This window comes from Geotrypetes seraphini, chromosome 2 (genome assembly GCF_902459505.1).
Source record: "Geotrypetes seraphini chromosome 2, aGeoSer1.1, whole genome shotgun sequence".
In the NCBI taxonomy this organism is placed as follows: domain Eukaryota; kingdom Metazoa; phylum Chordata; class Amphibia; order Gymnophiona; family Dermophiidae; genus Geotrypetes; species Geotrypetes seraphini.
Window position 1 is genome coordinate 395,623,421 of NC_047085.1, and position 25,765 is coordinate 395,649,185.

General features: G+C 44.0%; 1 protein-coding gene across 2 annotated transcripts in view; it reads right to left on the minus strand.

Moving 5' to 3' along the window:
* GPNMB (glycoprotein nmb) overlaps nt 1–25,765 on the minus strand; it is a 67,405-nt gene that overhangs the window by 18,602 nt on the left and 23,038 nt on the right. For both annotated transcript variants that reach the window (XM_033930876.1, XM_033930875.1), the window contains exons 3-8: nt 23,103–23,243; nt 21,864–22,034; nt 16,469–16,627; nt 11,873–12,235; nt 9,261–9,362; nt 4,043–4,145 (exon numbers count right to left, since the gene is read on the minus strand). In XM_033930876.1, coding sequence (XP_033786767.1) covers nt 4,043–4,145; nt 9,261–9,362; nt 11,873–12,235; nt 16,469–16,627; nt 21,864–22,034; nt 23,103–23,243 — 1,039 coding nt within the window. The remainder of the gene's footprint in view (nt 1–4,042; nt 4,146–9,260; nt 9,363–11,872; nt 12,236–16,468; nt 16,628–21,863; nt 22,035–23,102; nt 23,244–25,765) is intronic.

Consider the following 25,765-nt stretch of genomic DNA (forward strand, 5'->3'; position numbering starts at 1 on the left):
TTTGTTTGAAACTCAATTTATATTGGTGTTTTCAAACTATGCAATGTATAAACAAAACCAAATTTTCTAGTACCTTGTCTAAAGTCAACCTCTGGTCCCCCTTCACCTTCCCAAACCTCCCATACTCCTTAACCCAACTAAGCCTTACCTACCCATCCTCAACCTCCATAGCTCAACGGTTCTGCACCTTTCCTTACCAAAGGACCCAGCTCTGTAGCAAAATCTCCAACAAGTCTCTAGATTAAACTGCCTATACTGAATTAAGCTTCACCCTTTTCCTTTCCCTCCCTCCCACTCCTCCACTGGCACATTCTAAACTCTCACTATCTCTACTTTAGGAACACCCAAACAAAAGGCATCCAGTCCTCCTGTTAACATACATCATTCTCCATATATTGGAATTGTAGGAGGCTTCCTCTTACATGCAACCATAGACTTCATTACCAGAAGAGGTCGGAGCTCTAGGCTTGGATCGCAGCTGAACAAAGCATGCCTAAATATTACATTGTTTAACTGTAAGCAGTGGCATAGCGGGGGTGAGCAGCGCCTGGGGAGGGCACCCGTGTCCCTCGTCCCCCCCCTGCCGTGCACGCATGCACCCTGTACCTTTTTATCGTCGGCGTGAGCAGCCACGAACTAGCTGCTTGCATCAGTTTTGGCACGCTCTCTGACATCACTTCCTAGATGCAGGTCCTGGAAGTGACAGAGAGAGTGCCGAAGCTAACATGAGTGGCACGTTCGTGGCTGCTCACGCCAAAGTTTAAAAGGTACCGGGGGGGGGGGGTAGAGAAGGGGCACGTGCATGGCAGGTGGAAGAGTGGGGGCAGAGAGCCGGAGGGGTGCCAGTGCCCTGAGGAACACTGTGCCCAGGTGTATCGCCCCCCCACCCTGCACCTCCTTACTACACCACTGGCTGTAAGTTTAGTATGAATTTGCCTATTCTATAGTAAAAAGCTGTAGACTTGGAGCTGAATAGCCAGTAGCAATGCAGGGTGACTGGAGGATTTGTATACTGCCTTTTTGTTTCAAACCTGACATTCAAAGTGGTGGGCGTTGGAGGATTAAGTGACTTGCCCAAGGTCACATGGAGCAGCACCGGGATTTGATCTCACAACCTCTGGGTGAAGAGGCAACAGCTCAACCAGTGAGCCACAGCCTACACTGTGGAATTCCTTCCTCTTGGAACTGAGGCAGGAGATTTCATATCAGAAGTTCAAAAAGAGTTTAAACTTTAAACACTTGGCTGAGTAGACAATCATTTATGTGGCTAATTAATTAATTAAATTTTCTATACCGTTCTCCCAGGAGAGCTCAGAACGGTTTACATGAATTTATTCAGGTACTGAAGCATTTTTCCCTGTCTGTCCCGGCAGGCTCACAATCTATCTAATGTACCTGGGGGGATTAAGTGACTTGCCCAGCGTCACAAGGAGCAGCGTGGGTTTGAACCCACAACCCCAGGCTGCTGAGGCTGTAGCTTTAAGCAGCTTCAGGTCCTAGAGTTACCAGGAATAAACTTACCTTGTTGGTTTTAAACTTACCTCTATTGGTTTTATGTTTAAATGATTTTTATTATTCCAGCAGTAAGAAGCCAATACAAACAGTAGTACCATTCAGGAAATAACATTTTCAACAATATAATCAGTTCCCCTCCCCTCCCCTCTCCAAGAATCCATGGCCAGACCAACAGCTGAGAGTGGGAATAAAATCTTAAAGATTCAAAAGTCTACTACGAGCACGCGGTGTGAGGTCCTGCCAGAAGTGCTCCCACACCTGACAAAATTTGCGACCCGGGCCAAGAGTCAAATCTCCCACCATGCGTCTCTCCAGTGTTGCGTGGACTATCACTAGGGATCTCCATTGTGAATATGACAGGGGATCACGGGAGAGCCAGTTGGTGAGGATGGCTTTTTTTCCCATCAAAAGGGCTCTAGAGATAAATGCTGACATTCCCCTGGGTTTGGGCAAGGCTATATTATAAAATCCAAATAACACCCTCGGTTGCGGAAGCCATCGCCTTCCCCAAAGCGATGTGGTATATAGGCCAAGATGTCTCCAAAACTGTTGGATTGCGGGGCAGGCCCAAAACATGTGGCTCAAAGATGCGTGAGCCTGATTGCATTTCGGGCAAGAATGCGACGCAGTAATCCCCATCCGGGCTGCACGTTCCGGTGGAATGTAAAGTCTAAGAACAATTTTCAATTGCATTTCCCAGTGAGTAATATTGGGTGACACCTTCTGAATGTTCTTCAGGACCCGTTGTAACTGTTGAGCAGTCAACTGGCAATTCAAGTCCTCAGCCCACGCTGTCGCTAATATATCCAGATTCGTACTTGGTTGGCAATCCCGGATACCCACAATATGAAATCGTAGAGGAATCCTCTGTTGGGCTGAAAGGCTGAAGAGTTCCGAAAGCGCCTTCCTGCAGACTTCAGTAAGGGCAGCCACTGGGAGGGACTGAACATAGTGACGGATCTGGTAATAGGCGAAGAGATCATTAGCCTGTAGGTCATAAGTTCGTTGCAGCTCGGCAAATGTGACCAGGCTCCCCTCCTCCGAAAACAGGTGAAAAAGATATTGTAGACCTTGTGCTTGCCACCTAAGAAAGGTGGCATTTTACATGCCCGGCTAGAAAGCTCCATTGCCCAGTATAGGCAAATATAAAGACACCCTAGAAGACAATTTGGCTGTTTTACAGACCCATCTCCATGTCCTTCTGGCCGGCGTAAAAATGGGGTAATGAGACACCAAAGGACGCATCCTCGGATCTTTCTATTGGTTTTAAATTGTGTCATTCCATTCCCTTTTCCTTATGTCTTGACTCCCAGGGCCAGATTCTATAAATGGCACCTACATTAGGTGCTACTAGGCACCCTAATTGCGGACGCCTGACTTTGGGACTTGCACACAACTTTTATTTTTTAAATTGGCTTAATTGGAGTGTTAATTGACCGTGTCAGTTTTCAGCCAATCCCCCTCCCCCCAAAATTAACAATTAAGTAGAGGTGTCCTCCAATGCTTAACAATGCCTACCTGAAAAGTAGACTTTAATAGGGCTGAATAGGCATGGCTGACTTAGGTATCACTAGGCGTCTGAATTAGGGTCTGATAAATTAGACCAAGTAAAACATGGCCTAATATACCAGCGCCTACCTCTAGGATTCCCTAGTGCCACCTAAGCATGCAACACGTACCAACAATGGTGACTGTGGTGCTATAATATCCATATCAATAGATTGTGCCACCTAAGTATGCCACTATGTGGGATTCTATAAGCGGTGCCTAGCAGTTGATCGACAACTGCATCGAGTGGCACCTACAATGTAGGTACGCTTAGGCACTTTTTATAGAATCAAGCCAAAAATGTTAAAATTTTTAGGTGTATTTCTACATTTTAATTTTTTTTTGTAATGTTTGTCTAAAGTTATCGATCCTTTAATGATGTATGGAGTCCATTGACTACTTTTGTTGCATTACAGTAAGGGTCATGTTTCTTCCCTTTTCATTAGATTCTTTACACATCCAGGGAGGGTGGGTGGGGGGAGGGAAATGTACATTGAGCAGAGTTAAATTATTAAATTATAATATTAAAATCACATCATATGTATTATTGTATTAATAATTAAGAGGAGGATGGGAGTAAATGATTGTTTTATGTAATAATTGTATAGTTATTAGTGCGTTCTATGCAGTATTTATGATTTACCAATTGTATTACACTATCAAAGTTTGAAAATCAATAAAGATTTAAACAGAAAAAAAAATAAAATAAAGTTATCAATCCTGTTATCATTATAATATTCTAAAGTGCTTCGATATCTTTAAATGAAAGGTGGTATTAAAAAAAATCCATGAAAATAAATAAATAAAGTAATGAACCAGTCTGCACTCATTAATTTTAAGGGAAATAGAATATGACCAGCTGACCTCTTTGAGGACTATGCATCTTAGACACAATGTCATTCCCTGTATTATATGAATACAAATTATTTAGTGTACGGCATGCACTATTTATGAAGAAAGACTGAAGATGGTACTGTACCTCCCTTGGCAGGCTATAACAAAATCGACCATGGAGTCCTCCGATCCCGCCATTGACACTTGAATATTTGTCATCTGAATGATGTTCACCTCTAAAATACCCTCTATAAAGAAAAAACAAAAACAGATTGTAAATCTACATGGCCACGATTCACTTTTAGAAATACAGTAGAAGATAAAAATCACCAAGGACCTTCAAAAAGGGGAGGGGGGAATCAACCTTCCATTTATTGAAGTACCCAAAACGGGCCATGTTTTGGCATCAGAGGTTGATTGGTTAAATTATTTGCAAACCAAAACTACCCCACAATGGGGTAAACTGAAATACTGAAAAATCTTTGCTCTGAACCTCAGTTAATAAGCGTGGCATGTCAAATCTTGACCAGCACCTCAAAGTACACCAAAGTGAAACCATCCTTCAGAATGAAAGAAAGCCACAGCATGATGGCTGAAGCGTCAGTTCTCCCTACCCAATGCAACAATTACAACACCAGCCGCAGAAGCCTCAGAGAACTGTATCATGTTGCAAAATTTCAAAGCATCACAAAAACTCCTTTTCTTTAAAGTCTTTTTAAATTAGGCACATTTTTGGACTCTTCACATAGGGCTACATTTACTAAGCAAACCGATCGTGTACTGCTCGGTTTGCACTCACTTTCCGACTCCGGCTCGATTCACTAACCTTCCTCCAGACCCTATCCGCACCTGATCCAATCTGCACATGCAAATGAGTAAAAAGGCATGTAAATTTCTTAACGTGTCAATTCATGAAGCCATTTCGTCCAAACTGACTGGCCTTTCCTGTCCAAAAGGTTACGACTGCTGAGGACCAGTTGTTTACATCCTCGCTGACTATTTCTGCCTAGCAACTGAAGCGTGCATGTTAAGAACCCCATTAAAAATATATATCTACTCCAAAAATCCAAAATATATAAAAACTTTTAAATATATGTAAACGCTCATGTACATAAGTGGTAGAAATATTTTTTTTATTTTTTTGGAATGCGCATAGCAAGCGTGGGAGTGAATCTCGGATTTGTAATAAGCATGGCAAGAAAATCGCGGATTAACCCCGTGCTCTCCTTGCGCATTGTACATTTCAAATATCAATGGCAAACGACAACAATGCTTTGCGGTAGGCGCATTCGGAGCCCGCTAATGACGTCCGTGATTAAACCACACCCCATTTCTACGCAGTGAAGTCCTAAAGAGCTAGGGCATGCGTTATGAGCTTCAAAACCAACAAGGATACATTGCGCAGGCGTGTCGATCGATGTTTCAGCGCTAATAGCAGCGTGTTTACGATTGGATCATTTGCATGGACAAGCTTTACTGAATCGATTGCCTACAATGACTCGGAAACGGATAGGATACAAATCGGATAGATTTCGGGACTTTAGTGAATCCTGCCCATAGTACCCATTAGTCCCACTTGGGCAGTTTATTATACATCTGGATCTAATTCACACCTCTTCATTGGGATGAGTCACAAATCAGATACAGAAAGTATTTTCACATCAATGGGGGGGGGGGAAGTTCTATAAATAGTGCTCAAAAATGGATACTGGAAAAAATCAGCCCTAAGTATTATTTTATAAAGGGCACATGTGTTTTGTAGAATTGTGCATAACATTGATTCACGCACCTAACTTTGGGTGCCAGACTTACCCCTGCAGAAACCTGTTGTAAATACTGACACCCAAGTGAGGCACGCTGAGGAAGTACTCTATAACTATGCACATAACTTTTTGGAACGCCCTTGACAAGTCCATGCCCTACTCATGGCCACTCCTCCTTTTGGGGCATGCAGTATGTGAATTAGGTGGTCTGCCTTATAGAATTAATGCATAGCTAAATGCTCACACAAAATTTTGAGTGCTAATTAAGATCAATATCAGATCAATAAGCACAAAAGCAGACCTTATTAAGGACTGGATAGTTAAAAAACAACTAAGCTGCTTATTCCTATCCGAAACCTGGCTAACCTCGGAATCCGATCCCACCATCACAGAACTATGCCCAACGGGTTACAAAATAGAACTGATCTGCAGAAAAAAAAAACGTGGTGGAAGTCTAGCCATCATACTCAAAAACAACATCAATATAAAGACCCTAGACAAACACTCCACCCCACACCTAGATCTCCTAGCCTGTCAACTATCCGATGATTCTCTCACTGGAACACTAACATGCATCCTCTGTTACTCAACATCAGGAAAATGGAATGATAACAAACAAGATATCGAAGAATTTATTTACCAGAACTCCCTAACATCACCTCATAATCTAATCCTAGGAGATATAAACCTCCATCTTGAAGATCACACCTCTAAACAAGTAATAAATTTACTCTCATACCTCAAAGCACTGAACTACCAGATCCTTAACCCCCAACCCACACACGAAAAAGGCCACCAACTAGATGTCGCTGCTTACATGACCCAACACTCTCACAAACCCGAAATCCATATCTCAAATGGGGCCTGGCGCCCCTCACTCTGGTCAGATCACTATGAATACACTTTTAACATCAACTGGCCTCAAAGCATTAACAAACAACCTCCAAAAAAAACCTCCTTCAAAGCACGCCAAAAAATCAAACCCTCCACATTCTGGGATAAAGCAGACCATGCCATCACCAACATAGCCCCCAACGAATTCATATCCCAATGGCGAACCATAAGCGAAACCATCCTGAATGAACTAGCCCCAGAAAAATTAAAATTTAAAATATGTAGACCTTCTGATAAATGGTTCGACTCCGAACTCCTCCAATCAAAAAAACTCTGCAGACAACTAGAGAGAGACTGGAAAAAAAATAAGAGCTTAGAACACACTAAAACAGCATGGAGAAATCAAATTAACCAATACAAAACCAAACTCAAGGAAAAACGGAAAGCCTACTATTCCAAAATGATAGGCACAAAAATCCCAGACACAAAAAAGCTATTCAACCTAGTAAAGAACCTCACTGACACTAAACCTTACCTTGCCACTCAAGGAATCCACCCACCGACAGCCATCCACTTAGCAGACCACTTCAAAAACAAGATCACCAATATCAGAACCGCATTCATCAACACACCCACCCATCTCAAAAAGATAACAACAAACCCAACAACAGGTGAAGCCATCGTAGCAGACAGAAGCTGGTCCAACTTCCCAACCCTACTTTGGTCGGATTTGAACCGACTCTACAATAAATATAGCCATGCTTCCAGCGAACTAAATAACTGCCCCACCTACCTGTTATCAAACGCCTCCACCACATTCAAAACCAACTTTATGCTATGGATTCAAACCACATTAACAGAAGGCCAATTCCCACAGGACCTAGGAGAGATCTTAATCACCCCAATCATGAAAGATCACAAAGGCCCAATAGACAGCCCCTCCAACTACAGACCTATCGCTTCAATTCCAATATACGTCAAAATAATAGAAGGCCTAGTTACACAATACCTCACAAACTACCTGGAAAAACATAACCTACTCCACCCCTCACAATCAGGATTTCGAACCAACCACAGTACAGAAACACTACTAGTCTCACTTCTAGATACAGCCCGACAGCACATCAGTAAAGGAAAAAAGATGATACTAATACAACTTGACCTCTCTGCAGCATTTGACCTAGTTAACCACACCTTATTACTACAGATACTCGACGCCATAGGGATCTCATGCAAGGTCTACAATTGGTTTCAAGGGTTCCTCAAATCAAGAATCTATAGGGTAAAATACAATGATATCAAATCAGAGCCATGGGCAAATCCATGCGGAGTTCCACAAGGATCACCTCTCTCACCCACACTCTTCAACCTCTTTATCTCCTCCCTAGGAGCCACCTTAGATAACCTAAATGTCACATCCTTTAGCTACGCAGACGACATCACCATACTCCTCCCCTTCGACCCATCAGAGCCCACCACCACAGCAAAGCTGGAAACAACCCTAGATACAGTAGAAAAATGGATGATGGATCACAAACTAAAACTAAACTCAGAAAAAACAAAATTCCTCTTGCTCGAAAAGGCCAAAATTCCTACCATCACAGAACTGATAATCAAAAATACCAAATTCCCAATACAGCCCGAACTAAAACTACTAGGAGTTACCATAGACAGATGTTGCACAATGCAGTCCCAAATCAACAAGACGACCCAGAAAGCTTTTCTAACCATGAGAAACCTACGCAAAATCAGAAAATTCTTCAACCAAACACAATTCAGACTAATTGTACAATCACTAGTCTTAGGTCTGCTAGACTATTGCAACTCCCTATATCTTCCTTGTCCAGCCATTATGATAAAGCAACTCCAGACCATACAAAACACCGCCCTCAGACTGATCTACTCACTTAGAAAATATGATCACATAACAACTGCCTTCTTAGACTCCCACTGGCTACCCATACAAGCACGAATTCAATTCAAATTCCACTGCCTATTATTCAAAGCAGTACACGGCTCTTCCCTATCCTACCTAAATAACCGCTTAAACCAGATCTCCACCTCAAGACACAGAAGAACCCCAAACCCTTTTGCCTTCCCCCCACTCAAAGGCACACAACGCAAGAAAATGTTTGACAACCTTCTGGCAACACAAGCAGCAAAACTCAGCCATTCCATCTCCAACTTGCTGACAACATCGGACGACTTCAAAACATTCCATAAAGAAATCAAAACCCTGCTTTTCAAAAAATTCATCCAAATATCTTAAACCCTCTTCACCTACCTCCAGCTAATTCCACCTACCTCCAGATAATTCACCTACCTCCATAGAATTCACCTACCGCCAGATAATTCTCCCCCAAATATCCCACCTAAACACCTTTCAAGTAAACAGATCCCTAAAATAGATTGTAATCTTGCCTACTCTAACTGTATTCCATTTGCTAATACCACACAGTTCGGCACTGCCAGTTTACCATCCAACCCGTAAGATCCCCTAGAATTATTTCCAGCTACCCCCCCTTAAAAAAAAATGTATCCTCACTGGAAAATGTCCAGTAAAATCCTCTGTAATATGTTCATCACTGGAAATTTCCAGTCAATTCTTTTGTAATCCACCTTGAACTGCAAGGTATAGGCGGAATAGAAATCCGTAATGTAATGTTGCCAAATTATATTAATTGTAGATGTTACATTTAGGTAACCTCATTGCTTCCTGTAGCTTTGTGCACCATGCTTGTAATACTGTTTCACATGAACACTTACCGACAATGGTGATTGTGGTATTGTAATATCCATATCGATAGATTGTGCAGTTTTCTTCTGGAGTTGTGGGTGCAGGAGTTGTGGGTACAATTGTCCTGTTAGCTGGGAGACACACACTGATGATTAATGAACACTTACCTATTAATGACATCTATTATGAAACATCTTAAAGGATTCTTTGATGCACCGTGCACTAAAAAGTTTGGATATCATCATCTTGGGTGGTTGTTTTTTAGGTCTTTATGTTTATTTCAAATTTGCTATAGTGTCCTTCTCCATGCATCAAAGCAGTATAGAAGCAACATTAAATTTGAAAAAAAGAAAAGAAATTATGATCTTCAGAAGAAATAGCAGAGATGAAGGAGGAAATAGTCAAGAGAAGATGGAACCTGTATCTCTCATTTCCTGGCTTCCAGCCCAAATACCCCGTTCCTTAGCAGGTCACAAATAACACTGGCCAGCACTCATTTTGGTGCCTCAAAAGTTAGACCTGTTTCTGGGTATATTTGGCCTGCTGATTCCAAAAATGGCACCAGTTTTCTCCTATCAGCTCTAGTTTTTGAGATACAGAACATATGCCATATACCACTCTTCACTCTGCTCACCCATTAAAAAATCAGGATATTTTAATGTAGTGTTTAAATTGATATCTAAGGATCTAGTAGACTGTATTTCTAAGAGCCAATTACTTGCTACAGTAATAGAGATTCCCTAATTACTTATAGTCTTCTAATTGGTTCAAGGGCCTATAAATTAGAGATCAGGTGGGTGGGATGGAGTTACACTGAGGCTTCCTGTGCCTATTAGCTGTGCTTTATACCTGTGTTCTTCAACCTTTTGACACCTATGGACCGGCGGAAAATAATTATTTTGTGGACCAGCACCAGTCCACAGACCAGCAGTTGAAGAACACTAGGCTAAGTCATGCCTATCTCCACCCCAGACCCTGCCCCCATAATAGTATTAATTGTAACACCATTTTTTCCATTCATTTTTCATATATACACACACAATATAATCATATTAACAACACATAATAGTTAACCACAAAATTAAAATACACAAAGCACACTGTATGCTTTTCAACATTCATTCCTACCAGAAAACAGATAATCCCATTCAAATGCAGGACCAAAAACTAAAAGTACTAATATGTACAAAAAAACCCCTAAGATGCAAGACTCTACAAGCAGTACAACTCCAGAGGAAAAGAAACAAATGCATTTCTTCCTGAACAGATGTAAATCAATCACTAAATAAAAAAATAAAGCATTCCCCCTACCGCTGTTGTCTCTCTCCCTCCATGTTGTGCCTTGCCTTCTGGCCTGCCCCCCGGTGTTATCTTTGGGCCAGTCCAAGGTGCGATCAACGTGGTGTCTTCGGGCCAGCTCCATGAGTGCTGCATTGCACAAAGCTGTGGGCAGCAGCTCCTCACGCGCGTCCCCTGCCTCATCTGGAAGCCTTCCATCTGAAGTTGCGACGTCAGAGAGAAGGCTTCTGATTCAGGCGCAGGACGCACATAGGAGCCTTTTCCCATGGCTTTGTGCATTGCAGCACTCAGGGAACCGGCCCAAATATGCCACTTTGATCGCACCATGGACTGGCGGCTGAAGAACACTGTCCTCTGCCCGATGAACGTGCCAGCCATGCGAACCGGCAGAAAATTTCTGCGGACCGGCACCGGTTCATGGACTGATGGTTGAAGAACACTGCTTTATACTGATAGCTAAGGAAAAAACCCACAAACCTATCTCTGCTAAGTGAGCAGAATACAGTGGTACCTCGGTTTACGAGTGCACTGGTTTGCGAGTGTTTTGCAAGATGAGCAAAACATTTGCAAAATCGGCGCCTCGGAAACCGAGCGCGCTTCGATTTGCGAGCGCCCCCCTGCGAACCGGCACCCTCCCCCCCGTGATCCGGCACCCCCCCCCCGCCACCATCGGGCCCCCCTGCCACCATCGGGGGCCCCCCGCCGCCATCGGGCACCCCCTCCCCGCCGCGACCTGAGGTCCCCCCAACCCACCCAAACCCTCTTCTTACTTTTCTGTAGCCTCCGCAGCGGCACTGGCACCAGCATGTCCTGTGCGTGGTGCCGGTGCCTGAAGATGTGCTTCCTGTGCTGGGCCTGAGAGTTCACATCGAACGTGAACTCTCACGTCGAACGTGAACTCTCAACTCCTTTCTCTTAAATTATGCTTTCTGTGTATACTTCCCATGAACTCATAATCTACATAAAATTCAATGGTGGGCCACATTCAGCCTGTGCATTGCATGTTGCCACTCCTGCCCTAATCCCTGCTCTTAGGTACATATTGTGAATTAGGAATGGCTACAGATGAATCCTGGGATGAAAAAGAGTTGTGGGAAACTTTCACAGCACAGGTTTAACACATTCTCCCCCTCCCCCAAAGTCCTAAGCTTTACATACAAAACTTAAAGGGCTAAACCATTTGGAGATTTATTTTTAAAGCACTTAGATTTACAAAGTTACATAGACTTAAAAGTTCATTATATTACTAAGTGCTTTAAATATGAGCCCTTTGGTCATTCTAGATTTAATAATTTCTCTCTTCCTTTCCTCTTCAAGTTCACTGGCAATGGTTTGAACTTACCTGTGGTTGTGTTTCCAGTGGTAAGAGTGGTCACTGCAGCGGGAGGTGTAGGTGTAGCATACAACACCACCTCAAGCGACGAGGGAACTGGCATACAAGGCCCAGGCACAGCCGCCTTCACCGTCAGATTAAGGCTGAAGTTTCCCTGCAGCGTGTAGGTATGAGAAGTCAAGGGATTGTTTGATACAAATGATCCACTGCCATCGCCAAAGTTCCATTTATAGGAGATGGCAGAAGCGTTCAGGTACTTGCTAGGATCATGGATCCTGACATCAAATGTAATAGGAGAGTCTTTGATGAAGATTCCATCGGAGGTGTTGCGGTCATTCTTTTGGGATATATTCACATAGAAAGGAATTTGATCTGCAACCAAAAGATAAAATGGGCATCTCAGCTTCGCCTTTCAAAAGTAGCATGTACTGAATAACTAGGATATAGCTAGACCTTCTCATTTTAACATAGCATCACATAAAATTTTATTTGTATACCGCAATACACTGTGAAGTTTGATGTGGTTAACCAAAGTTAAATAAAGACTTACATTTTTTACCTTTTCTTTTGTACCTTCATTCTTTGTAGTTCTCTTTTAATGATTTTCCTGATATAACATGGCATTATCTTCCCTAAGAACATTGCATGAATGTAATTGTTGAATTATGCCATACATGTTTTGTTATTCTGTTTTCTTATAAATCAATAAAAACTTTCTTGAACTAAAAAAAATAAAGACCGTACATGAGCGGTGAGGGTACAAGTACAAACAACTGAGGAGCAAGAAGAGGCCAGCGTCAAATACAAACATGGTAAATTAATAGGAAAAACTCAAAGAAGTAAACAGCCTGCGATTAGGTATGCCTTTCCGGCTGAATCAAATACATAACATTTGTACAACTGCAGAGCGTCAGCATGGAAGGCCCTCAAAAAAGAGAGGTGAGGATGTATTAGGAGAAAGTGGTATTTATCCAAGAAATACTTCAAGTTTTTTGCACTAGCGGTGTTTTATCCATCTTCGTTAGTTAAAAACTGAAATCAGAGACTCTCTGTAATGGTGATTGGTAGGGGTGTATACAGCCCCATTTTTCATCTAATTTGTTTTGTAGGGGGGTGGGGTTTAGTTTCAGTGTGCATTATTTGCTATTCATGTGCTTTTTCCAAAGAAAAGGAGAAAGAAAATTGTTTGGTCATTTGCTTTGAAATAAAATGAAACCAGACTATTTTGTATTTGTAATTTCATTTAAAAATTCTCACATATCCCTAGTGACTCTGAGAAAGTTCCAGAAACAGGCTAGATCACCATGTATGGCTGTTTCTCATAGCTATGTAAACAAACAGTTCATGTTTTCATAATGTGTCAGTTTGACTTGTGTTTTCTATGATACTCGTACTGTGCTATCCACACAATAAGATTAAGAAAACAAAAATATATTTTTAAAATCCCTTGGCCAAGTGAGGCAGTAAACACATAGGGGAAAACATGAATAGAAATGAAAGGCAGAGCATAAACATCATTAAGGGACCCTTTTACCAAACAGTGATAAAAAGTGTCCTTAGCATGCCCATATGCACTAATCCATTTGTACTATTGGGATACAATGGTAGAATTTCCTATTTTTTTGTATGAATGGCCATGTGCTAATTTTCAAACAATCAAAATGAGGAGGGAGTCAAAATACAGACCAAACAGGAAGCACAAAGAAGCACAAGGGGCCTTCAAGGTCCAAACAGAACGCTAATTTATTGAAGGACCCGACACAGACTGTGTTTTGGTGTATCTGCCTGCATCAGGTTTCGTTCAACGCAATCCACACAAATATTAGCCAAACAAATAACACCTAATATTGAGGCGCTTAACAAGCAGAATCCTTGGCGTAGTGAGAATAAGAGTGAAAAGTGCACATATACGTAAGTATGCTTTGCACTCAGCAGTCCGTACATATGTGTACACTCATCATTCTTATTCTCGCTACGCCGAGGATTCTGCTTGTTGAGCGCCTCAATATTAGGTGTTATTCATTTGGCTAATCTTTGTGCGAATTGCAATGAATGACCTCTGATGTAAGTGGACACGCTAAAACACGAACCGTGTTGGGTCCTTCAATAAATTTGCTTTTGGATTGCTTGAAACTTGAAGGCCCCTTGTGCTTCTTTGTGCTAATTCTGCCATTAGTGTGTGGCCATTAAAACAGATTGCATGTGAGCCCTTACTGCCATCCATTTTGTAGGAAGTAAGGGCTCATGTGTTAGTCACGTGCTACTCTTTTAGCATGTGGCTAACTGATTAGCACACAAGATGCCCACTCTCCACCCCCAGACATGCCCTCCACCTCAAAAAAATAATTTTATCATGTGGGTAGAATGTACATCCCAAAATTACCATGGGATGCTTCAGCGCACCCCATGGTAAATGCCATTTTATGCTGTGGTAAGTAAAGCCATTGGCAGTCAGCAAAACTCTGCCAGCTTTGGAGATAATTTAAAGAGGATTATATCAATTTTCAGTCCATATTGGATCACTGTAGTGATGTCACCGCCCATGGTAGTAGCTAATCATTTTCATCCTTGTTTTCCATTCTTTTCCTGATAATTCCTAACATTCTATTTGCTTTCTTAGCTGCTGCTGCACACTGAGCAGAAGGTTTCAATGAATCCTCAAGACTTGTTGCCATGTACGTGTAAGCAGGTCACCAAATGTGCCTTTCTTGCAGTAACAGGAGAAATATTCTAGGTAATGAGGGTTAATCTGGCAGACCCCAGTAAAAGGTGTTTTTCAGAATCACAGGAAAGTATAAAGGTGAATACAGAGAGGTACCCAGTGCTTTCTTCCCTAAAGGGAGACTAGAATAGAAGGAAAGGGAGCAGGTTTCTTGCCCAGGGACCCATGAAGGATCTTGTTTATCTACATCAGAGGCGAAGGAGTTGGAAGAGGAGGAGGAAAAGACCAGAAGCGGGGCTTATTTCCCTAGGAGAAGGGAGTGTGGAGTCAAGGAGTTTAGCCAAAACCTCAAGCCTAATCCCAGAGGCGCAAAGTAAAGGGAGCATAAGAAAGGATTCCTCAGCCTAATTAAATATCATTCAGAAAAAAAATGTGGGAATCACTATGATTTCATTTGCTGGAACAGTGAATGGAACCTATGTTTTCTGTATTAGTTCTCTAATGTATTTTAAGTATTACCTCTCAGATTAGTTATGTGTACCTCTGGGGTTATTATATTTATTTATTTTAAAGATTTATACACTGCCTATAAAACTAGGCGGTTTACAAATAACCATACATATCATAGGTCATAAATACAAACACAAAACACACAAAAAAACACCTCTGCCATACCACAAACAATCCAGCATAATACAATCTCCAAATTATACAGATAACAAAAATGTGGTTACAAAAAAAATGAGTCTTCAAAAGCTTTTTAAATTCTATTAGCACATAACTGTAACTGGCCAGAAAGGCTATTCCAGAACTTTGCTCCCACAATAGCAAAAGCAGAAGCTCTAGTGTCAGCATAGTAAACTTTTGACATCCTATCTTGTGACGACATCATAGCACTCTCAGATCGTAATGATGTACAGTCAAAAATTATTTAAAATACAGAGGAGCAGGAGCATATAGGGTTTGATGAACAATAGACAATGCTTTATGCTGTACCCTAAACAAAAATGGCAGCCAATAGAGTTGACAAAGCACAGGGGTGATGTAAGCAGACCTAGGTACACCTGTACCTGTGGACAGCTGCAATGTCCTACATCTGGCACTGGAAAGCACCAACCACACACACACACCACCTCAGACTTCTCAACATTCAAACTTAAACCATGTTTCATCATCCAGTTAACAATGTGCTGCATATAGAAATTCAATTGATCATTCAGTTCAGAGCCCTCCAGGAAGGAAAAAGAATGTCATCTGCATGCAACCTATAATAAACACCCAATTGTCCCAATTAAAGCCATACAGATGTTAAATAAAAAAGCAAAGAGGGCTGAGCCCTGAGGCTCTCCCCTTCCTATAAAAACAGGGTTGGACACTTTACCTCCATTACTAACTTGAAATGACCGGTTAAGCAGATAAGAAGAAAACCATCGTAACACATCCACACTCACTCCCAACCGTTCTAACTTTAACAACAAAAGATTTAGGTCAACTGATTCGAAGGCCCCAGAAGTATCTAATGATATCAAACAATATGTTTCATTCCGATTCATCTCCTTCTTTAACACCTCTACAATGGATACCAACAACAATTCTACACTATGGGTTTGTAGAAACCCAAAAAATGGGTTCAAAAAGCCCATACGTTCTACAAACATCTCCAATTGGCTTAAAACCAATTTCTCCAAAACCTTTCCCAAAAATGGATACCACAAATAGATTGAGAATTATCTGATGATGTTCTCTTGGTTTTGTTTATTATTTTAATTCTTGAATTTTAAAATTGATTATTAGTTATTGTTTTAGTTATGACATTTTATTGTTTCACGCGTTCTTCAGTGCTTCTCTGGCTTTTGAAAAGCAGTTTAGAATTCATATAAAGAAACTTCCCAAAGTCATAGCAGCCCTTAGTAGGCATGCTCTATTCCTTCCTGCACACTCACCTGTTACAATATAGATGCCACTGGATTTTGCAACCGGAGTATGCTGCCTCCTTCCTCTTCGGTATACAGACACTTCCATGAGTTGGACGCCAAGGGTAATATTTGTAGTGTTGAGTGACAGGATTGCTGAAGAACCCCCCGTTTGTTGGTAGTACTGACCTGTATTATATAACAACTCAAGAGTTAATGGATACAGATCATCCTTTCTGAAACACTAAGGCAGGGGTCTTCAAAGTCCCTCCTTGAGGGCTGCAACCCAGTCGAGTTTTCAGGATTTCCCCAATGAATATGCGTGATATCTATGTGCATGCACTGCTTTCAATGCATATTCATTGGGGAAATCCTGAAAACCCAACTGGATTGTGGCCCTCAAGGAGGGACTTTGAAGACCCCTGCACTAAGGGCTCCTTTTACTAAGCTGCGGTAGTGGTTTTAGTGAGCTGCAGATTAGCTAACGTGCTATGTGGAAAAACTAACGCCAGCTCAATGGAAGCATTAGCGTCTAGCACGCGGGGCATTGTAGCGCTCGCTAAGTGCACGCTAAAAATGCTAGCGCAACTTAGTAAAAGGAGCCCTTAATGTTGAATTATCAAAAGGACGAACGTCATCATATAATCAAGCCACCGATATTCAGCCTGTAGTAGTAAGTGACATCTGAGCCGCTTATAGCTGCAGGCTGCCGCTGAACTGACTCTGGATAATGAACGCTGAGGCCTGCATGACTCTCGGCATTGGATATCTGAGTATCAGTGGTCACCTGGAAGTTAACTGGGCACCGGCCAATATTCAGACTGGAGACCCATTAACTGTAGCACCTAGGTGGGACAGGGGTTTGTTTTTTTTTGCTTTCCTAACTTTAAGTGGTTATTTAACAGACTGAAAATCATAGCTAACTGGATAAGTAGGCACTGCACCCATGCATCTGCCCAGTTATACCTTTTAGAATATGGGCGGAAGATTTCTTAGTTAAGCAAAAGTGATAATATTGAAGGTGGGATGACAGCATTGAAAGACTGAGATTTCCTACTTACTGAGGTGCCATAAAGTTTTGCAGGTACCTAGTGCTTTTTTTCATTTAGCAAAAAAAGTGCAAGTACTCATATGCAGGACTGTCATTAAGGGGTTGGGAGGGACCATGCCCATATTTGCCACGTACCCTGCAACTAGCCACACAATCTAAGAAAATGCAGCATTGCAAATAGGAGTCCAGTGCTTAGAACACATTGCTTATTGGAAAAAGAGAACAAGCCCATCTTATAAGCAAAATAGAGATTAAGTCTCACCAAACGCAGAACAAATTACCACAAATTAAAAAAAAGAAAGAAAGAAGAAACATGCAGACTAAAACTGAACTGGAAACCTCAAGAAGCTGGACTCTGCTTGCAGCACAGCACCGGAAAAACAGACATGCATTTCCTCCTGTCCTATGCAAAATACAAAGATATCAGAGACACTGTACATTCCTATTCCCAAAATTAGCATGCTAAAATCACTAAAACAATGAATAATTGTTTTTCTACTTTTATTGTCTGGATAGCTTTGTAGGCCTCTGCAGCCTATGTCTTTCCACATTTTGCAGGAGCAGGGCTTTTAAATACTGACTGCAGCGGGTGCCTCCACATTCTCCTGAGGGATGAAAGTGTGGTGCAGTGGTTAAAGCTACAGCCTCAGCACCCTGAGGTTATGGGTTCAAACTAGAGAATGACACGGGGACCATTTACCGTGGTATACTGCGGGTCACCGTAGTAAATCCGCAGGAATGGAGACATATTCAACTGGTTTACTGCAGGAATGGGGACAAGACCTTTCACCGCCCCACGGGAATGGGGACAAGACCTTTTACCGCCCCGTGGGAAAAGTCTTACTCCTGTGGTAAAAAAAATTGCGCCTGTGTCAGACTCGGCATCTTCTCCTCAGCTCCTCTTGCGCCTATTTTACCTTCAGGAGCCAGCCATGCCACGATGAAGACAGAAGGAACCTAAAACCAAAGCCTGAGACCAATGTGATTTGAAGAATAAAATTACCAGACAATAAAGAGAAAAAAAAATAATTTATTTTATATTTTGTGATTAGAATATTTCAGATTTGAAATATGTATCCTGATAGAGCTGGTATTAGAGATAACTGGGGACCGCAAAGTCCAGGCTGAGCTTCTTTAGCTTCCAACTGGCTTAGGGCTCTCTCTCTGACCAGGGGGCAGTTGCCCTAGTTGCACTCCCCTAACACTATTCTTGCCATGTGTGACTAAAGTATTCTGTTATTCTGATTTTTCTATGTAGCATTCTGTAGTAATTTGGTTTGTTCAGTTTTCACAATAGTGAAGGGGATATTTGTGAAAGGGAGGGGAGATGGGTTTTGTTGAACCTTGCTCTGTTTTATTTGTGTTTAAAAAAAATGACAATTGTCAGAGGAGAAGCTTCTACCCACACACACGTGACTGCAGGGCAGCACAGGCAGGCTTCGCCGGCATCAATTTCTTTTCTAAAGCACTGTGAAGGTAAGGGGTTGGGAGGGAGATAGAATTGGCCGGAGGGAGGGAGGGAAGGAGCTGCACTCCTTCCCTCAAGTTTCTTTACGCCGCAAAGGTAAGGAGGAGGGAGGGAGATTCTCGGGCTGCTGAAGGGCGATGAGGTGGCGAGAGGGAAGGGTGGATGCTGCGGGCACGGGGCAGTGAAGGGGATAGCGGGGACTGTAGGGATGGGGGCGGTGAAGGGGACAGATTTTTTTCCCCGTGTCATTCTCTAGTTCAAACCCATGCTGCTCCTTGTGACCCTGGGCAGTGGTGTAGCAAGGGAGGAGGGGGGGAGCAGTACACTCCGCTCCAGGCGCCATATTGGTGGGGTCACCGACACCCCTACTCCTCTCAACCCCCCTCCTCATCTCGCCACACGCGCACCACCATTTCCTTCCCCTGCACCTCTAGTTGTTCACCACCACAAGTAACAAGTTCAACGTGCTCCTCGCGACCATGTCATCTCTTCCCCTGATGTCACTTCTAGATGCCACAGAACGGGATCACAAGGAGCACATTGAGGTTCTTGTTACTCACGGCGGTGAACAACTAGAGGTGCACGGGCAGGGAAGGAGGGGGGCAAAGAAGGGGGCGGGGGGAGGGCCGCCTCTCACCCTTGCCATGCTGCTGGCCCTGGACAAGACACCTAATCCTCCCATTGCCCTAGGTACATTAGCTAAATTATGAGCCTGCCAGGACAGACAGGGAAAAATGTTTGCGTACCTGAATAAAATTCATAAAAACCATTCTGAGCTCCCCTGGGAGAATAGTATAGAAAAGCGAATAAATAAATAAATATTTCTTCAATGGGGGACACTGTGTGTATGTACATAGAGCCTGGGCATTTTATTACTACATGGGGACCATGGGTCAATTTTTGCAGGCAATGGAAAAGGCTACAGAGTATCCAAGGGTATAGCATGTTAATTAAGAAAAGTAAACTCGGCATGAACTGCTGGGGGTGTTTTCAGTAGTTTCCTACTCAGTTAATGTTAAGAGAATTTGCTTACAGTACATTAATTGCATTGTATTCAATACAGTTAGGTACATCTATTTATGGGGCTCATAATCGAAAATGAAATATATCTAAAAATCCGCCCAAGTCGTCTAAGCGCTGATATTCGAAACGGCTTTTTAGACGTATCCAGGGCCTTTTTAGGCCTCTGAATCCCGCTGTGTGCCCAGAGCTGAAAGGGGCATTTTTGGAGGAGTTTCTTGGGCCACTGTTTAATACAAAGTTCAACTTTGATGGCTTTCTATTAATTAATTTCTATGTGAGTGGCTAACAGGATGACCTTCCTAGTAGAGAATGACACGGAGACAAATATTTCCCCATCCCCGTGGGAACTCATTTTCATATTCCACCCTGGCGAATTCTGTCCTCGTCTGCACAAGCCTCACACACTTCAAAATCATAAGTGTTAGAGGAATGTGCGGTTAAGGCGGAGCTTACAGGAATGGGGCAGAGACAGGGACAGTGACAAAACTCATGGGGATGGGGCAGGGAAATTGAATTCCTATGGGGACGGGGGAAAATTTGTCCCTGTGTCATTCTCTACTAGGAAAGTCATCCTGTTAGCCACCTACAAGGGAAGATTGTGCCTAACGAACTTATTGCACTTCTTTGAAGGAATTAACAAACGGATGGACAAAGGGGACCCCATTGACATCGTATACTTAGATTTCCAAAAAGCCTTTGACAAGGTACCTCATGAACGCCTACTACAGAAACGGAAGAACCATGGGGTGGAAGGAGATGTACATAGATGGATCAAAAATTGGTTGGCGGGTAGGAAGCAAAGGGTATGAGTGAAGGGCCACTACTCTGACTGAAGGAGGGTAACGAGTGGTGTTCCGCAGGGGTCGGTACTCGGATTGCTGCTATTCAATGTATTTATAAATGATCTAGAAACAGGGACAAAGTGCGAAGTAATAAAATTCACAGACGACACCAAACTATTTAGTGGAATTGGTGGACAAGACAATGAAGCCATCGGCACAGTGCGCAGCGGCCTCTAAGAAGGCGAATAGAATGCTAGGTATTATCAAGAAAGGTATTACAACCAGAACTAAAGAAGTTATCCTGCCATTGTATTGGGCGATGGTGCGCCCGCATCTGGAGTACTGTGTCCAATATTGGTCGCCATACCTTAAGAAGAATATGGCGATACTCGAGAGGGTTCAGAAAAGAGTGACACGATTGATAAAAGATATGGAAAACCTTTCATATGCTGAAAGATTAGAGAAACTGGGGCTCTTTTCCCTGGAAAAGCGGAGACTTAGAGGAGACATGATAGAGACTTACAAGATCATGAAGGGCATAGAGAAAGTGGAGAGGGACAGATTCTTCAAATTTTCAAAAACTACAAGAATGAGAGGGCATTCGGAAAAATTAAGAGGGGACAGGCCTAGGAAGTTCTTCTTCACCCAAAGGGTGATGGACACCGGAATTCACTTCCAGAGGGTGTGATAGGACAGAGTACGGTATTGGGGTTCAAGAAGGGATTGGATGATTTCCTGAAGGAAAAGGGGATAGAAGGGTATAGATAGAGGATTACTATACAGGTCCTGGACCTGATGGACCGCCGCGTGAGCGGACTGCTGGGCATGATGGACCTCTGGTCTGACCCAGCAGAGGCACTGCTTATGTTCTTTACTTCCTAGTTTAGGTAAGCAGTATCTGTCTAAACCAGAACTTCAAACCCTGATTTTTTTCAATAGTTGTAGAGATTGTAAAATGTATATCTTTGGAGTGCTACCAAAAGGGAAGGGGACAAGTTCAATTGTATTCATGGAGTAAACAAAAACCAAAGAAATCAGTGTGAGCATTCCTATATTTTGCCAAAGTATTTGGTCACTCCATAACCCATGAAACAGACTCACCAAGGGTAGAAAAGACGTAAATGAAGTTGCACCTTCGCCAGTTGTGATGGTGAGGGAAAGGCCTGCCATCTGGAAACACGTTCTCCGTGGTATTACCGCATTCTGACCAGTCTGAGCAATTAGTCCATTCAGTCCAGTTATACACATATGAGCCAGGATAGACAGAAGAATCTAAAACACAATATAATAATAAAGGCTGTAATTTGAGGGAATTAAATTACTAGTTTACATTGCATACTTATAGTACATATCTCCATACAGAGCTTGTCAGGCAGGTATTAACACTCAAGACATTTGTTTGAAATTGGAAGAAGCTCAGCTACATTGGGCAATCTATTTTAGAGTTGCATGTAGATTTAACATTTTTGGAGAGACATTAAAGTGAGGGTGGGTCATCCCCTTAAGCTAGATATGCCACTCTTGGTGAAGATAATGCTATTTGGGGACTACCTGAACCTAACAGAAGGGGAGAAGACATTGTTCAAAGAGTTTTCCTGTTGGTAGGAAATGTATCCTTATACATTGGAGAACATTGGAGCCTTTAAAATAACTGCAGTGGAGGAAGCAGTTTTTTCAGGTGATGATGGACAAGATGATGGTAAATAAGGTCCAAACAGATGGCTGTCATACTTTTCAGAAAGTTTGGGAGTTGTTTTGGAATCTGTTCTGCACAAAGCTGCACCTAAGACTGGAAATATTAGAGATGCCTGTTTGAGAGATGGGCATGGCATTACCATTGGTATCTGCCCTATGTTCTTATGTTCTCCAATGACAGACACGGAAGATGAGATTATAGAGTTGCTCTATGAACAACTTCAAAATGAAATAGATCAAATGCTGAAACAAGATCTGCTGATCATTAGGGGGGATCTCAATGCAAAAGTAGGAAGTACACCGGCAGATGCAGTGGTTGGAAAACATGACATAGGATAAAGAAATGGTGCTGGTGAAGACATGGGGGAAGCCTCTGCTTGCCCTGGATTGGTAGCATGGAATGTTGCTACTCTTTGGATTTTGGCCAGGTATAGTGACCTGGATTGGCCACTGTGAGAACGGGCTACTGGGTTTGATGGAACATTGGTCTGACACAGTAAGGTTATTCTTATGTTCGTATGGACTAAGTTACTATGTTCCCAGTAAGGAACTTGCCTGCCTGAAGGTCGAAATCAGTTCTGAATAAAGTCTTTTTCCTTGAGGTAGGAGACCTTTGTTCCATTTTCCACTCTGCCACCTCCTTACCATTCTTGCAGTTGTCATAGACAATATCTCCATTCTCATCTTCCTTCTGACATCTGGGAAACTGAAGTGTCACTACAAACGTCACATTAGATCCGGTCAATGCAGGACTGTCACTAGTCAAGTGTGCAACCACCTTCCCACCTAGAGAAACAGAGAAGAAGCATCAATGGAAAAAATGTATCTCTTACACTCATTCTATAGAGAAGAGCGAAAGGAAAAGCAATCTGAAAACCTGGCCTCACAAAAATCAGGTGTAAAATTCTCCCTCCCCAACTATCTGGAATCTTATTACTTGCAGTTTTAGATTGGTATTCGCTCAGTAGAACCTAAAATCCTGAGATCTACTGTCAGTGGCTTAGCGAGGGTGAGAGGCGCCCAGGGTGGGGGCACCCCCACCTTCGTCTCCTCCCCCGATCCTCCCTACCACATGTGCATCCCCTTCTATTCCCCCGCACCTCTAATTGTTCACCGCCGCAAACAACAAGAACTTCAAAGAGCTCCTCGCAACCCCCGTCATCTCTCCTGCTGACGTTACTTACTGTGCACGGCACCCACAAGTGATGTCAGCAAGAGAAATAACATGGTTGCGAGGAGCACATGGAAGTTGTTGCTCGCAGTGGTGAACAACTAGAGATACGGGGGAAGGGAAGGGGGGTGTACACATGGCAAGGAGAGGAGTGGGAAAAGGTGGGGTATTGTGACAGGGACCCTGCCAACCCTGAGCTTGAACCTCAGGAATATGAGCCTTATCCTACCAGCCGCTTAGGAAGGAAAGATTTAGAACCCCTGAGAGAAAGACAGAACATCATTATAAGTCCCAGTTGTAAAACTGTCCCCATTAAAGGCTGCAAAAGCTGAGTCCCAGTTTAAGAGTGCAGGTCCCTTTAAATCTTCTCCTGTCCCAGCCAGAGGGAGGAGGTGGGGCCAGGGAGCAGCCTTACTTACCAGAGAGAGTCCCAGCACCTGGCCAAGGAGGAAGGAAGTAGCTCAGAAAGGCAAACGTAGAGCTGCTATGAAAACTGCTGGAGAGAAAACATGAGCAGGTAGAAGTGCCTGATATTGAAATGCAGGAATTTGATTTAGAAGCTGTTTGTGATTCACAAGGGGAAGAAATGGATTGGCAGCCTGCTTCTGAAATACTGGGTAATGCTGAGGAAAGCATGGACTTTTGAACAGTGTCACAATATGGAGGAACTGTGAGTAACGTTTTTTTTTTTTTTTTTTAAAGGACTGAAGCTGATGTGGTTTTTTTTTTCCTTGTTGCTTTATTGTCTGGGAGGATTACTTAAAGTTAATTGATTGCTAATAATAAAGCCCAGGGAGAGAAAACGTGTACGCCCTGTCAGTGGCGTACCAAGAGGGGGCTTGGGGGGTGGTCCGCCCCGAGTGCCAAGCCCTGAAGGGGTGCTCCTGGCCGGTCCGGTTCTCCCCCCCTCTGCGCCGGGTGTCGCATCTGGAAACAGCCTGCGGCAAGATCGTGATGCCAGCGATCTTTGCCTGCTTCGGCTGTTTCCTCCGCCACGGTCCTGCCCCTCCTCTGATGTCAGAGGAGGGGCAGGACCGTGGCGAAGGAAACAGCTGAAGTAAGCAAAGATCGCTGGCATCGCACGATCTTGCTGCAGGCTGTTTCCCCAGGGAAATGAAGCGGGGAGGCCGGGGGAATAAGCAGTGCTTCGTGGTGGTGGTGGGGTCGAGCGGTCCTTCGAGGTAGTGGGGGGGGGGCAGCAGGCCTTCAGGGTGGGGCGGGCAGGCAAGCCTTCAAAGGGGGGACAGGCCTTCAAGGCGGACAGGCAGGCCTTCGGGAGGGGTGACAGGCCGTCGGGGAGGGGTGCAGGCCTTAGGGAGGGACAGGCCTTCCAGGGAGGGCACAGGCCTTCAAGGGGGGGACAGGCCTTCAAGGCGGGGACAGGCCTTCGGGGGGGGGTGCAGGCCTTCGGGGGGGACAGGCCTTCAAGGGGGACAGGCAGGCCTTCGGGGGGAGGGGTGACAGGCCGTCGGGAGGGGTGCAGGCCTTAGGGGGGAACAGGCCTTCCAGGGAGGGCACAGGCCTTCAAGGGGGGGACAGGCAGGCAGGCCTTCAAGGAGGGGGACAGGCCTTCGAGGGGGGTGTAGGCCTTCGGGGGGGGATGTAGGCCTTCGGGGGGGTGTAGGCCTTTGGGGGGTGCAGGCCTTCGGGGGGTGCAGGCCTTCAAGGGGGGGGGGACAGGCCTTCAGGGGGGGGCAGGCCTTCAAGGGGAACAGGCAGGCAGGCCTTCAAGGGGGACAGGCAGGCCTTCGGGGGGAGGGGTGACAGGCTGTTGGGGGGGTGCAGGCCTTAGGGGGAACAGGCCTTCCAGGGAGGGCACAGGCCTTCAAGGGGGGGACAGGCAGGCAGGCCTTCAAGGAGGGGGACAGGCCTTTGAGGGGGGTGTAGGCCTTCGGGGGGGATGTAGGCCTTCGGGGGGGGTGTAGGCCTTCGGGGGGTGCAGGCCTTCGGGGGGTGCAGGCCTTCAAGGGGTTGGACAGGCCTTCGGGGGGTACAGGCCTTCAAGGGGGGGGACAGGCCTTCGGAGGGTGCAGGCCTTCAGGGGGGGGACAGGCCTTCAGGGGGGGCAGGTCTTCAAGGGGAGCAGGCAGGCAGACCTTCAAGAGGGGGACAGGCATTCAGGGGTGGGATGCAGACC